This window comes from Beta vulgaris, chromosome 1 (assembly GCF_026745355.1).
Source record: "Beta vulgaris subsp. vulgaris cultivar EL10 chromosome 1, EL10.2, whole genome shotgun sequence".
Classification (NCBI taxonomy): Eukaryota; Viridiplantae; Streptophyta; class Magnoliopsida; order Caryophyllales; family Amaranthaceae; genus Beta; species Beta vulgaris.
In genome coordinates, this window is record NC_079202.1 from 50,892,450 (window position 1) to 50,907,774 (window position 15,325).

At 37.3% G+C, this 15,325-nt stretch overlaps 1 protein-coding gene across 1 annotated transcript; it reads right to left on the reverse strand.

Moving 5' to 3' along the window:
• Positions 1-69: 69 nt before the first annotated feature.
• LOC104905524 (uncharacterized) lies at positions 70-11,633 on the reverse strand. Its single transcript, XM_010694103.4, has 10 exons — positions 11,392-11,633; positions 9,759-10,006; positions 9,456-9,489; positions 8,614-8,750; positions 6,790-6,856; positions 6,385-6,481; positions 3,247-3,410; positions 2,330-2,376; positions 2,201-2,251; positions 70-809 (listed from the first exon to the last, which is right to left on the reverse strand). Exons 1-10 carry the CDS (start codon positions 11,462-11,464, stop codon positions 240-242), a joined length of 1,488 nt encoding a protein of 495 aa, XP_010692405.2. The 5' UTR covers positions 11,465-11,633; the 3' UTR covers positions 70-239.
• Positions 11,634-15,325: the final 3,692 nt, after the last annotated feature.

The following is a 15,325-nucleotide window of genomic DNA, read 5'->3' on the forward strand; positions in this document are numbered from 1 at the left end:
TCTTACTCTCGTTTTTTTAACCCTTACTCTTTTCTTAAACAAAAGGGAACTTTCAAGTAATATACAAACTCAGATAACAAACATATTTTATATGTACAAATTATTTAAGGATTAGAGGTAATGCATACCAATTGTGCAAGTTTTCAAAACTTTACTAGCTAAAAACCTGTACCATTTGTACTAGCCACAATAGCAACACAGAAAATGTAACAAGTAATTAAGACTACAGGGCTAAAAAATTATCTTGAGGCAGGTCTTCCATCAGCATTATTCTGTGGATCTGCTTGTGATTCCCCAGAGAACATTCCCATCATCGATCTCAAAGTCCTATTTAATTCCTCGGGTGTTTGATTGTTAAAGTTGAAACTGAAGCTTGTGCCTCCTACTCCTATACCTGGGTCTTCACCGACATTGTTAGCTCCTTGTGGTTGAGCTTGAGGACTTTGTCCCTGAGATCCATGTCCAGCCATATTCATGAACATATTTGAAAAGTTTGAGAACGAATGAGTCGTTCCATTTTCACGGTTTTGTTCAGTGGACCTGCTCTGAGAATCATTCCCCTGAAATGCACCCCCTGCCATATTCATGAACACGCTAGCAACATCTGGGGGGAAAATGCTGTTAAAGTTAGTTGATACAAATGGGTTTTGTGTTTCATGATTATCTTCTGCTGGTCTGCCTTGCCCATTCTGGTTATTTGGTGGATTTCCAGCCACGTTGGCAAACATGCTAGCAAAATTGGCAGGAAATGTACCAGCATCAAATGATACGGACGTAAAAGGTGGTGGAGCAGCCTGGTTCCTTGACTCCTGGCAATAATCAGAACAATCAATATTGCCTAGTGGAACAATGCGAAGCGAAGCAGCAAAATGTATGACGTTACTGTTCAGGGTGGCAAATGGGTCATTGAGAAAGGGTTCAATTTGGGTCACATTAGATGATGAGTCATTCAGGTAATATTCAGGTTTTGGGCACATGGTCAGGTGTATTAAAATTCAAATTTTATAAAAAGAACACACAAATACTTTTCATATACTCCCTCCGTCCCTAAATAGAATGCTCATTTTTCCATTTATGTTTTGTCCCAAATAAATTTCCCATTTCCTTATTTGGTATGGGTCCACCAATCAAAATATTATGTTGCTTTCAATTTTTATAATATCACCCACTTCACCATATGGCCCACATTCTCTTCTCCTTAATAAATAATAAATCATTCATAAAAACTGTACCAACTTCTATATATAATTATGTTTTAAACAACTAAGGTCCTACACATGATTTCTTCTTAATACTTGTGCCGAAAAGAAATGGGCACTCTATTTAGGGACGGAGGGAGTAGTATAAATCAATTTCGGTTCAATTTAAATTAAGGTTATCTAGTTTCTCTACAATTTGATTTTGGGTTGCAATTTGATCAGAGTAATAGGGGGTAAGTCAGTTCTGTTAGGTCTACTTTTACTAGCAAATCAAATAGCAAGCCAAGAATCCTCCTCATAATCACACTATGACTAGCCATTTTTGCAAAACGAGTGGTTTTCTCTACCATGCAGTCATGCCTCCAAGGCAACAGGCAATCTAGAGTCTAGAGAACTTGGTTCATGCAAAATCAACTTAAACACCATCCTTAAAAATGCACAAAAGAAAGGTAGGTTTTCTCCAAAAAAAAGCCCACTGAAACTAAGACACCATGACGTGCAGACAACGACTTGCTTTTTTCCTTTTAAGAGAAAGAAGAAAAGGAGCACGACGTCAGATAAAATCACATAAAGTTCCATGCCTCTAAACTAGTAAAATTACTTATTATTGGCTAAGCTGGAATCTAGACTCTAGAGAACTTGATTCAAATAGCAAGCCAAGATTCTCCTCATAATCACACTATGACTGGCCCTTTTTGCAAATTGAATGGTTTTCTCTAGCATGCAGTCAAACCTCCACGGCAACAAGCAATCCACAATCTAGAGAACTTGATTCATGCAAAATCAACTTAAACACCGTCCTTGACAATGCACAAAAGAAAGGTAGGTTTTCTCCAAAAAAAAAGATGCCCCTGCTACTAAGACACCATGACGTGCAGACAAAGACTTGCCTTTTCCTTTTAGGAGAAAGAAGATAAGGGGTACGATGTCAGGTAAAATCACATAAAGTTCCATGCCTTTGAACTAGTAAAATTACTTTATTGGCTAAGCTGAAAAAGTACCTGATTGTGACGTCTTTGCTCTTGTTCTTGATGCAATTTCTGCTCAGCCACCTACAGATAACAATTACAAAATAAGAGAGCAAAACAAGTACGGCAATCAGAAAGGAAAAGGATCATTAATAAACGGACCCGAATATTTTCTTTGACAGCATCATTATTGGGATCCAATTCCAGTGCTGCACGAGTGAGATGATGTAAGAAAGTGAGATCCATGGAATTTACTCTATAGATGAAGACTGGGGGGCGAGGAAGTAGTTAAAAATAATTCCTAAGAAGGGAAGGGCTGTAGTGACCTACTGGGTAGGGTATCATTATCTCTCTATTTGCCAATTCCTAGGAAATTGTTTTAAATACAGTTCTTGCACAAACAGAAGTAAGCTAAGAGATTGAACAACTCTCATCCAACTTGATACTTCATGATGTTCAAGAGAAGAATACTCCTTATGCCGCGATTAATTTCCCCATTGAGATCTATTAGAGTTCTCTCAAGTTCCATTTCCCTTCTCTAGGTTACAACACCTCATCCTGACAAAAATAAATTCCTAAAAACCCCCCTAATTTTTCACCAAGATGCAAAGCTGACCGCTGTATTGAGAACTAAAATTCCAGTTCCTATTAGGAACTCGAGAGAAGCCAGATCCCATTGAGATTTAGTTACTTAATATTTTTGGTTGGGTGGACTGTGGAGTCCTAGAGTTGATATATGACAAAACTGGTGGGACGATATATGGTGATTGTGTAGAGGTCAATGGTGGTCACCATAGTCATTTCAGTATGGAGAGATCTTTTAGAGACATCAAAAAAAAAGGAGCAAAAAAAAAGCGGACGGAGGGGGTACGAGACTACAAGGTAAACAAACTCAAGGATGAAAAATTTAAGAAAGGTATATTTTCTTCACAACAAAAATCGAGGAAAAAGGATTTGACAAATACCAGCATTGTCAATAACTAGATCGAGCTCATGCTGGAATATCTGAAAATGATGGTATATACTTGCTCAAATCATGAAATTCCGAGCAAACATATTGAGAAAGACACCATACTTACCTTTTTTGAAACCTTTACTAATGGCATCACCGTACTTTCCCTGAGCATAGTATGCAAGTCCCAACCGACTGTATGCCTTGCTATAGTTCGGGTCAATTTCGATGGATTTAAGGCAATCTTTAATAGCTTCATTGAATTGGCGCATTTGAGTATAAGCAGCTGCCCTGAGAAATTCAAATCAGGAAAGTGCATGAAACAATTTTCATACGACGTGTTGATTATGTACAAAATCAGCATCCACTACAAGTATAAAATTTAGAGATTCAATGAATTTCAATGAGGAACACATCTAGAGTGACAAAAGGACTTGACATCTGAATGCAACTGAAAGCATGAAGACCGCTTTTACCCCAGCATATAACAGATAATGCAACTCAGTACCCAACATCCACACACTTGCTGTGTCCTAATTTCAATAAAGTCATCCAAACCACCTTTTCTCTCTTCAAGATTATCCACATAGCTATTAAAACTCATACTATGACAAGACATCATTCATCACACCATTAAGTCCTGCAGATAGCGTATATGCAGCTCGAAATCCTAGCTGAGCATTGAAGCATCCATCTAACCACAATAATGACAACAGGCAACGCAAACATATACTCCCTCCATTCCGTAGTAGTGTTCCCATTTGCTTCTTTAAGGTCAAAGTTCATTAACTTTGACCATATTTATCACTTATATATACGAACCAACATTATTATGTGGAATGTTGTTAGATTCATTTTAATGAGTTTTTAGAATGTCAACATTTGATTATTTTTTTATCAACACCTAACTAGAGATTTAAGTGGTCAAAGGTGTGTTTTGCATACCCTGAAAATAGGTACATTACTGAGGCACTGTTGGGACAAAGGGAGTATATATCAAATTTTTGCCAAGTATGTAATCAAGGACCAACCTTTTTTTTGACTCGTCTAGGGATATGCGTCCAAGTGTCTTTGAGGTATATTGCCCAAAACAGAGTGTCAAGTGCTAATACCCATGTCAGAATATCAAGTATCCAACACAGATACTTAAAGTCAAATAATGAGTTAGAGTAATATGACTTGGCAGTACAACATAGGGTATGGGCCTTAGAACCCAAGGCAACCTTGAGTCAACCTAGGGTATGGGCCTTGCCAGTGGCATATCAGGAAAATAGTACAATCATATTGTCCCAAAGATCAACAGAGTGGTGATCTTCAATTTTGATTTTCTCACAGTGCCTACTGCCTAATACTTCCTCCATTTTGTTTTAGATGAAATATAGGGAATTGCCACGAGGATTTAGGAGAGGAGAGAAATAGCGAGAGAAAAAAAGAGGAACCCATGTGATGAGGAGAGACATAAAGTAAATACCAAATAAAGTAATGTTTCATTTATTTTTGAACGGCCCGGAATGGTAAGTGTTACTATTTTTCAAGAACGGAGGAAGTACATCATACGAGCATGAGTCGCTTCCAAGATTATAGACCGTGCCAATAGAAATGTGACCTGATTTAATGTATTATCCCATGGGCCAACGAACATACAGAGCAGGGGACCCTAGAAGGCTTCACGTTTCAGCTGAGATCGGCCACAAAGTTTAGGGTCTGATGGAAATTCATCAAAACCTTCGGAAAGAACCCTGCCAGCAAAATCTGTTGGCAACAATTACTCATGTTCCAAGAGACCATTACAAAACTCATCAGCCCTAGGAGGCTACTCTCATTTCTTAACGGAGATTTGTCGCTTTGTCGAATGACTCACAGGCTAAATCATGGTCTTTGGATGAACCAGTGCTTAAAATATATCGGAGGCACCATGTAATTCATACAAAGTTACGAACAAAGCCTATTGGGGAAATTTATACAGTTACTCACAAATTCCACAAATATCTGGAACTTCTGAATAGCTTTGCAACAGGAACCCAGAAAGCTATCACAACAGAATCTATAATTTTTATGATGAAGTTGCCATCAGTGCACCGGACAGTATATCATTTTATCTTTTTTGGCAATTAATTTGAATTCATCAGTCTTACAATCCAAACAAAGTTGCAGAAAGCAACCATGATTCTACTATTTTCTTTGCATCAACATTCCAAGCATTATTTGTGCAGGACAAGAGTTCAATCATAAGATTTAGAGTCCAAAAAAAAATCAAGGTCATTTACCTTGATAAGAAGACTCGATTGACAGATATTTCATCAAGAGAGGAAAACTGGGGTATGTATTTTTTTTCCCTTTTTGATGAGAAACGAAATTTTGGAGTCCTTGCATGGAAGTGGGAGCAAGGGGGGTGGGGGAATTCGTGCTAGATTTCACTAAGAGTTAAGCATGGCTATTGGTTCCACAGCACAACCCTACATTAGTACTTACGATTTACGAAGACATCGAGACTTGAGATCATGGGAAAATAAGTCAAAAAGCACATATGGCAGAAACTGAGAAAAGCCTTCACGGAAAAAACAAAATTTTGAAGCAGAATGGAAATGTATAAACATGATATCAAGAGCAGGAAAGCTTTAAAGGTTAATCAGTCATTCATGTGCAGAACTCTAAAGGCAACATGGAACCTAAGACATCTCTTTCATCGTTGCATGAATGACAAGAGAAGTATCCGGCTCCCTCACTTGATTAGGGTCTAACAAGACCAACAAAAGGAGTCATGCAGTCTCCTCTCTCGCTATACTATGGTTGTGTAAGAGATCTCATTGAAAAGCTTCCAGAGCAGTTTGATAGAAAAAAACAGATTATTAGACTAAAGCTTAGCAGCAAAGCAATTATTGAAGAGACACTGAGAAAGAACCAGAAGTTCATCCCAAGCTGACAAAATCATACAGGCATTGCACAATTTCTGCTTGAAGTTAAAGGAAATTCATTTAGGTGTTGCTTTCTAGACATGGGAAAGAATATGGAACAACCATCAATAGAAAGCAGCCGAGTATAGATCAACAGGAAAACTGAGAAGAACACATATTCTTTCCCATATCTAGAAAGCAGGTATAAAGCAGATAATAGAAAGCAGCCTGAGTATAGATCAACAGGGAAAGCAGCCGAGTATAGATCAACAGGGAAAGAATGAGAAAGCCTTATATCAACAGGAAAACTCAGAAGAACACATGGGGAGTTGAGAGTTGCAAAACTATGATAAAGGGATCTTTAAATTTACCTGTTACAGTAGTACACTGCATTTTCGCATAGTGCAATTGCGCAAGTATACTGTTCAATAGCAGCCGAGTATAGATTAGATTGCATAGCTTTGTTGCCTAACACCAAATTAACAAAATTAATTAGTGAAGACATTCACTAGCCAAAAATAAGCAAAAACCTTCTGTGTTCCACATATCGACTCAAAACACAGTTCAAGCTTGAAACACAATTTAAGCTTAAAAGTTATAAGAAATAATTTCAAAAAACATTGGATCACACACAGAAGGATGCATATACAATCACACAGGAATCTGCCATATACTAGAATGCTTGGCAAAATCCATAGGTACAATTCTTATACATCCAATTATATCAACAAAGATGATAGATGGCAACAATTCCATATATACTTTTTGAGGGTTACCTAATGTTTTGAGCGCATCAGCCAGATTTTTTCGATCAAATGTCTTGCATCCAGATCTTTCCATCTCCTGCATAGATGAAAAGTTCAGCTTTAAATTGTCAAGCAAAGATCTGTAATGAATATAATTCAAACAATCGGGTAAATTAAATGGCATATGCAGAGTCTCAAAAAGATACACTAGTTGTGTACCTATGGTGGATATAAACGCACATAATAGACGCATACAACAATAATAAGATAATTATACAGCTCCTAATAAATTCCAGCAATAATGAATAGGAGAAAAAAGATGGTATAAATCAAGATTGCTTATCTTTGAGCATTCTACAGTCTACACACATACCATAATCTGACTGCCTTGTGAACATGATCGTGGCTCAACACAAGACATTTTCATTTACGCATAAAATCTAAATGTTATTATGAAAGTACCCTTGCCCCCACTTATTAAACTCCGATGCATTGACCACAAAAATTACTAAGTCGAAAACATTCTTTATTTTTCTAAACTCCTAGGTGCTTTAACAATCAAACTTCAATTCTTCAGGTGCACTCATTATACAGATGCTTCATACTTTATTGTTAAAGCTGGAACAGAAATTCATAAAGGTAGGGTCTTAAAAGTACTATATTGGCCTATTGGGTGTCTGTTGTCCGATGCAATTAATTTGACAAGCATATAATTGTCAAAGCCAGCCCATGATCAAGCAGCCTTACAACCTTCCAAGTTCCTAGGCAGTACCACTATTGACTATCCCCACTTATTACTCCAAAGTCCCAACCATTCAATCAATAAATAACCAACAAAAACTTAAAAATTTTGTATGATCACAGATTGATCCTTCTGGCTGACTAAATGAAACTGTGAAGGCTATACAAATGGACTTAAGAATTTTTCCCTCCAAATCTATGATTCCCTTCCACCCTTTTCCCCCTTGGGAACACCCAGATCTATTACTCACGGCAAGAAAAAGGGACCAGCTAAAGTTATCCAAAGGCACCAAAGACATACTGGCTTAAACTCTTTGTACTCCATAACTAGCAATCCACTGATTCTAACAGTATCCAGTGCCATCAATTGCTTGAAAAATGAAAATTCCTTTTCTGACCTAAAAATTTTGCGCTATCATGAGATGTCAAATCTTGCTTCTGTAATCATACCAGGAGTAAGTTGTAAACCGATCAGCTACCATCAACTAATTTTACCACCATTACTTGTTGTCAATAGCTTTGCCTTTCTTTCTAATTCCTTCCAGCTTCCCTTCTTATTTCCTCAATATCATTGTGCAGGCAATCCAGCTAAAGTTTGACAGATTTCAATGAACTCTCATCAATCTGTATGATAATTGTTAATCAGCCAATTCAAATATTTCAACAGGATACTAGATGTTCTTAGGAACATTCCTTACTTCTTTTCTTGGTTTGCAGATTTACATTGAAGCTAATTCATGGAAGTAAGATGGTAGGTGCTATGTAACAGTTGCTACTTTAGGTGCTCACTGAAAGTGAATGTAACTGGCAGAGTTCACTTGAAAGCGAAGGAGGGTGGTAATCCCAGCAAAGAGGGATTCCCTATCCAAATTGATGAATGGTAAATGAAAGGCTGTTCACCATTATATTCTTAAATGGACGGTAATGAACATTGACCCACACCCAAACTGACCCAATCAACACTCTTTGAACACAACAACGAGCCACCACCTGATGGTACTGAGAGTGGACCACAATAACCAACACTTCAAAAAAACATACACATATATGAAGCTTATTCATGTGCTAATATGAAAACAATATAAATCTAAAACTTGTCAGAATTTCTCATACATTGACAGCATCGTGAAATAGGCATGTTGCAGTATCCAGTAAAACATGATCATCATCTCCATTTGGTGTTGTCCTAAAGAAGTGAATTTTCTCTAATGCATCAAAAAATTGCCCAAAGAGTTCATCTTTAGACACTCCTGCAAAGGCAATCCACATTCAGAACAGTAGTGGAATTTCAGATATATCCAAAACCTAAATGATTAGAGAACACACCAACACTATCAAACGCAATTCAAGTAAAGAGTGGCAGCACAGGAATATCACAGCACAGATATTAATTAAGCAAACAATAGCAGTGAAGATGTTCGGAATCACATGTTAAGAGAAATATCATAATCCATCCAAAATTTCTCTACATAAAAAAAAAGGTAACCAAAGAAATAGTTCCATTACACTATTCTATAATCCAGCAGATGTAGACAGACATTCCCCTCCTACATTCACCCAAATATAAGAGAGAGAGAGAGAGAGAGAGAGAGAGAGAGAGAGCGGAGAGAATAGATTGAATGGAGCAATGACTTAGTGTAGTTTCTCAAAGTCTGTGATCAGGTAACAACCAGAAAATTTATATGTCACATATTCTAGCTAAGAAGAAAGTTTATCAGCAAAGGCGAACCTAACTTTAATCCTTCTAAACCCCATGTTTCTCAAAATGATCCCATTATTTCTAGCTTCGATTCCAGTTTTTTATTTGGGGTGGGGAAAGGGGGGAAGGTCTAGACACCAACTTTTTACTTGGAATTATGGAATATATATCTGCGCAGCTTCGTAGGGAGCAGAAATTGCAAAATCCAACAAAAAAAAACAAATTGCCAGGTTAGGTAGAAGTAATAAAAGTATACCTGTGTCATTGCTTTCTCTCACTTGAACATCACCCTACAAAGACAAATAAATTCACAAGGTTAACTTAAAAACCAGGAACAACCAACAATATGAAATCCCAGTACACACCAACTTAGTTGGCATCAGATCACAAGCTAACATTCACTAACACCCCCTCCTCCCACAGGACTCCTCAACCTAATGATATTATAAAGAACAAAAAGGTTAAATAAGGAACCAGACCAATCAAAAGTAAAAACAATTGCACATATAGCTGGAGGAGTAACTATCATTTCCCTATAAGTAAACGAAAGAGCACAAACCTGAACTTTTGATGTCCCGGGTACATCACTGATAACATGATTTTGAGCTGATGATGTAGTCTTGGCCTCCTCGCTATGGCTGGTTTTGGCTTCATTTTCTGTACTACTTTCCTGTGAGCTAAATATATTTAACAATATATTAGGTTCTGGTCGCTCGCTCTCAGGCAGTTGATGAGGTCTGAAGACTTCTGTTAAGCAATCTTTGGCAACTTCGAGACCTTCAGAATCAACACCAGGGGCAGGTTCAACTGTCAAGAAAAAATTTAAAACATATTGACCGTCAGATGAGTACATGAAGTCTATATCTCGAAGACAGGCAGAAGAGGTTTTGAGGGTAGAAGATCAACGTATAATATGTAAATGTTCCAGGCTGATAGAGAAAAGAAGGATGATTAATTGACCACATGTCAAATCTATTCTTCAATAATTAAACTGATCGTCCCCTAATCTTGTGCAGCGGGCACTTTTATGTAAATACAAAGGTCATTCATAAACTACATCACATAAATCAGACAATAAAAATAACATTTATAACATCGACGAAAGCTTCCGTGAAACCCCCCCCCCCAGTACAACTACCCTCAAACTCCATGCAGACATACAGAAAATTGAAGTACATCAAATGCTAATGGGCCATGGCACATAGTGCATGAATGTGTGTCACATAGAAATCTTATCACCAAATCCTGTAAATCAAAGTTAATTAGGTGAATAAAAAGATATTCTAACTACAAAGCTAATTTTAAATAAATATGTATAGACAATAAGGTATGCTCCTTAAATCAAAGTACTAAAATGTCCTTCACCCAGCACAACATAGTTTACCCAGAGGATGTACTAGGATGATGACGGCCGATCTTCACAAAGATTAGGCTGAATGATTGAAGTTTCAATATGAATGCTGCCAACTGAAAAGCAACACTGAGAGAGGAGAATTTCTCAGATTTTAGTACATGGCCCACAAGCAAGACAAGCACAGCAAAATCTGTTCTTTCTTAGAAGTTCAACTTGAAAGAAAAGTCAGGAAGCAGGCATTGGAGTTATAAGCTAACTAATCAACATCAGAACACAAAAGTGGAGGCTGATTCTCCCCAATAATCACCACTTTCAATGTGCCAATTTGATATCATAATATAATGGACACAAAATGTCTCCCTTCAAACATGTTACCCCTAATGAAGTAAAATTGAATACATCAAGATTTAACACAATTTTATATCTAAAAAAGGTTGCCCCAAAATTAATAGAACAAAACAATAATCCGAACCCATACAAAAAAAGCGAGAATATTGCAATAAATTACTGCATGTTTTAACTATCCAGGAACTAAACTCATTACACTTAAAAGTTAAACTTAGTCATCAACCCCCAAAAGAATTATAATTAAAAATCACACACAAAAATTTGGAGAACAGATTCAGAACAAAACTAGCAGATTATCAATCCACAAGCTAAAACATAGAATGAGAACAATCATGATAAAATATCTGGAAAACAGATACAATTACCACTTTGAGTACAAGTAAATGCCGAAATCATAGAAATAAATCAAACAACGAAACAGAACAACAACAATATCCCAAAATCGGGAAGAAAACACAGCAATAGAAAGTTAGAGAGGAGAAAGAATAACCAGAATTAATAAAGTCCAAGAAAGCGCGGACAATACGGCGCGAAACGGTACTATCAGTCTTCAAGTTCGCCATGACAGGGAAGACTGAAGATTGAAGATTGAAGAAGGGGGAGTTTTTGATAAACAATTGGAAAATTAATTAATTTTTACCTAGTTTGGTTCAATCTTCAATCTTCCATCTTCTATATTCTATATTAATATTGGTGAAGGTATGAAGAAGCTTTTGGTTGAATTTATATGCGTTTTCAGTGTTAAGTCTAGTACCTAGTTAACTAGTTTGAGTCAACAGGAATACAAGATCATGCACCCTAAACTAGGGATGGCAATCCAATCCGAATCCGACTCTAATCCGCTCCGATCCGAAGGAAAAAATCCGAGTTGACTCCGACAAAAAAGTAATCCGACTCCGACTCCGTTTAAAAAATCCGACTCCGAGTCGAAGGAGGGTCGGAGTCGGATCTCATAAAATAATCCGACATCCGAATCCGACTCCGACTTTGAGTCAATCAATCTTTTTTTCTTATTTATGTGATGTATTATTTATGTATAATCTGACTTCGACTTTCAGCCAGTTGTATTATATAGGCTTTTCCCACAGAAAAAATGATTAAACAATTGGAAGAAAAATAAGTCGGATCAGGTTCGGAGTCGGATGTTCGGATTTTAAGTCGGATGTCCGGATTTTAAGTCGGGTCGGATCTCGGAGTCGGACTCGGATTTAAAATCCGACTTTCTGTAGGGTCGGAGTCGGATTATGCATAATCCGGTCCAAGTCCGACCCGTTGCCATTCCTACCCTAAACACATCCATATACATCGGCCACCTAAAAATTATTTGGGCTTTGTTAACAACGCCCTAGAATTTCTTATTAACGCCCTAAACATGATATTTTTATACCGTATTTATATACTTGTATTTCTTTCTCTCTCGTCCCCTTGACTCACTCCCTAATTTTTTCAGATTTTCTACCCTTCTTCATTCACTTTCCCTCCCATCTTCTTCCACTCACCACTAGACACCGGTGCTGCCGCACAACCACCGCGGGAACTAGGGCTGGCAATAAGTTGAGACAGCTCGCGAGCTACTCGGTCAAAGCTCGACTCGAGCTAGAACTCGACTCGACAGGTTAACGAGTCGAATCGAGCAACTCAATACTCGACTCGAGAAACTCATGAGATACTCTTTAAAATTTTATATATATATACTTTTAATTTTTTAAGAAATTTTAACTTTATATTTTTCTATAAAAATACTTGTACTTTTCTTTTTTTAAAAATGAAAAAAAAAGTGTATAGAATGACCAAAAAGCAAACTAAAAAATTTCTTCTATAAAAAAATAGAACTATATCAAATGACCAAAAAGCTTGAAACGAGTTCGAGTTCGAGTTCGAGCTTGAAACGAGTTCGAGTTCGAGCTTGAAACGAGTTCGAATTCGAGCTTGAGTTCGAGTTCGAGTTCGAGTTTAGGTTTCGAGTTCGAGCTTGACAATTTGAAACTCGCGAGTTTTCGAGTCGAGTCGAGTTTGAGTATGAGTTTTCGAGTTCGAGTCGAGTTTAGTCAAACTCGAGCTCGACTCGCATCATTGTCAGCCCTAGCCGGAACATCACTGCACCACCGCCGCCGCACTGCTACCCTGACACACCACCGCCGCGGCACTGCTACCCCGGCACACCACCACTGCATACCCCCACCATCACCCCCTCACTCTGTTTTTTTCAATTTACAGTGAATTTTTTTAAAAAATAATTAATAGAGCGTCCACCATGGACGCCCCACCATTGGTGGAGGCGCCCATGGCAGGTGCTCCACCACATGGTGAGGCGCCTCTACTGGTGGTGGGGCGTCCATGGTGGACGCCTCCCTTAATTTGTTTTTAAAAAAAAATTTAAAAAAAAGGAGGCGTCCACCATGGACGCCCCACCACCAGTGGAGGCGCCCATGGCAAGCGCCTCAACATGTGGTGGAGCGCCTGCCATGGGCGCCTCCACCGGTGGTGGGGCGTCCATGGTGGACGCCTTCCTTTTTAAAAAAATTAGAAAAAACAGGAGAGAAGAAAGGGGTAGTGGTGGTGTGCCGACTAAGTCACTGCCGCCGCAAAGCCGGAGTTCTCCTCGTCGGAATCCTTGTCGCCGAAATTCTTGTCGTCGGAATTTTAGTCGCCGGAAATCTTGATTAAAAATCCTTAAGGGAGGGTGAAGAGAGTGAAAGAGAGTGGGAGAGTGGTGATGAGAGTGAAGGAGAGTGGGAGAGTGAAAGTATTATAATACACAAATACATATATATGTATTTATACAGGGCGTTAGTAGGATATTTCAGGGCGGCTTTAGCAAACTTCGAATGAGGTATAAATATATCTTCACCTAAAAAAATTTAGATTTGGCATATGGAGCATTCTAATTTTTTTTATCACGAAGGTATCGTACTAACAATGTTCCGTTCGGGTCATATTAGGGCTCAGTTTGGTTGGGCGTAAAACATTTTCAGTGTAAAATGATTTTCATGGAAAACAATTTACAATATAAAAATACAATTCCAAATGTTATTTCTATAGGAACACTACAAGAGCGGGGTGAATTGTATGTGTGATAAATAAACGTAACTTTTAGCGGAATTATAAAACAATGAAAGGAACAAGAGAAAGACACAAGAGATTTTACAAGGAAAAACTTCTTGGGCCCAACAAAAAGAAACAACCTTGACCACTAGGGAGGCCAAAACACCTTTGTTATAAACCTATTATCTCTCGAGCCACTCCTTGAGTTCATCTGTAAACTCAAGTCCCAACAACAGTTCCCTCTAACTGTTGTTCCTCTCGAACTTCACTCAATGTTCCTTTATCTTTCTTTGCTTCACTCAAAGCCTCACACTTTATAGGATTCACTCAAATCCTTTCCCCAAACTCAAACAATAAGAGTTCTTCTCAACTCTTTTCTCAACTTGAAATACAAAATAGTAGAATGATAGAAAGTACTAATGAAACAATGAACTCATATGGTAATGAAACTTGGAACTTGGAACTTTGAACTTTGGTGGTACTGACTCAATAAAAGTAATACTCAAATTAATACCTTTGTAGATTAATTATCACTTTGTCAGACACACATTGAACTCAGTTAAGTGCTTGTCTTAAATAGTAGTAAGTTTAACGAACATGGTTTAGATCATGTGTTAGTGGGTAAAAACATTTTCCCATGATGTTCCTTAACCAGAGGAACATGTTCCTTTTGACAGTCATGATCTCCTTGATCTACGTTAAACGTGTTTTATGGAAATTCTACTGCTTCCTTAATTATAGCAACCACTTATGCAGTAAACCAAAAATATGATTTAATTAAAAAGTATTTTAATTAATAAAACCAAAATTAAATCCTTTTATCAAAATAATATCTTTTAAAATATTTTATCCAAAAACCGAAAAAGATTTTATTTTCAATAAAGACAAAATCTTTCCTTTAAAAATATTTTCCTTAAAATCAGATTTTTAACAAACACAAAACAAATTCCTAAATTTTAGCCTTTAACAATTCAACTGACACATTATAACTGTTGCACCATATAATACTTGTCTATTAACAGTGCCAGTTCATCAGTTTCTTACAAAGGAACTGATAAACACTATCTTATAATTTTAGTCAGTTCATCGTTTTAGACACATGTTTCATATACTAGTTCCACTAACATAGTTCCATATGAACAATTCCTTTATGGAAAAATTCACAACAATAATCCCAACTATAGCCACTTTTCTCATATTAATCCTAATTACATGTTATTCCAGTATAATCCAAACTATGGTATGTATCTTCTCAAAATGATCTCAGTTGACTAGTAACTTACTAAACAGGTAAATTTTGAGATTTTTTCTATTTTTAATTTTATTTCATCCTTACTCTATCTATTATCTTCCTCTCTTGTGACCTCTCCGAACCACCA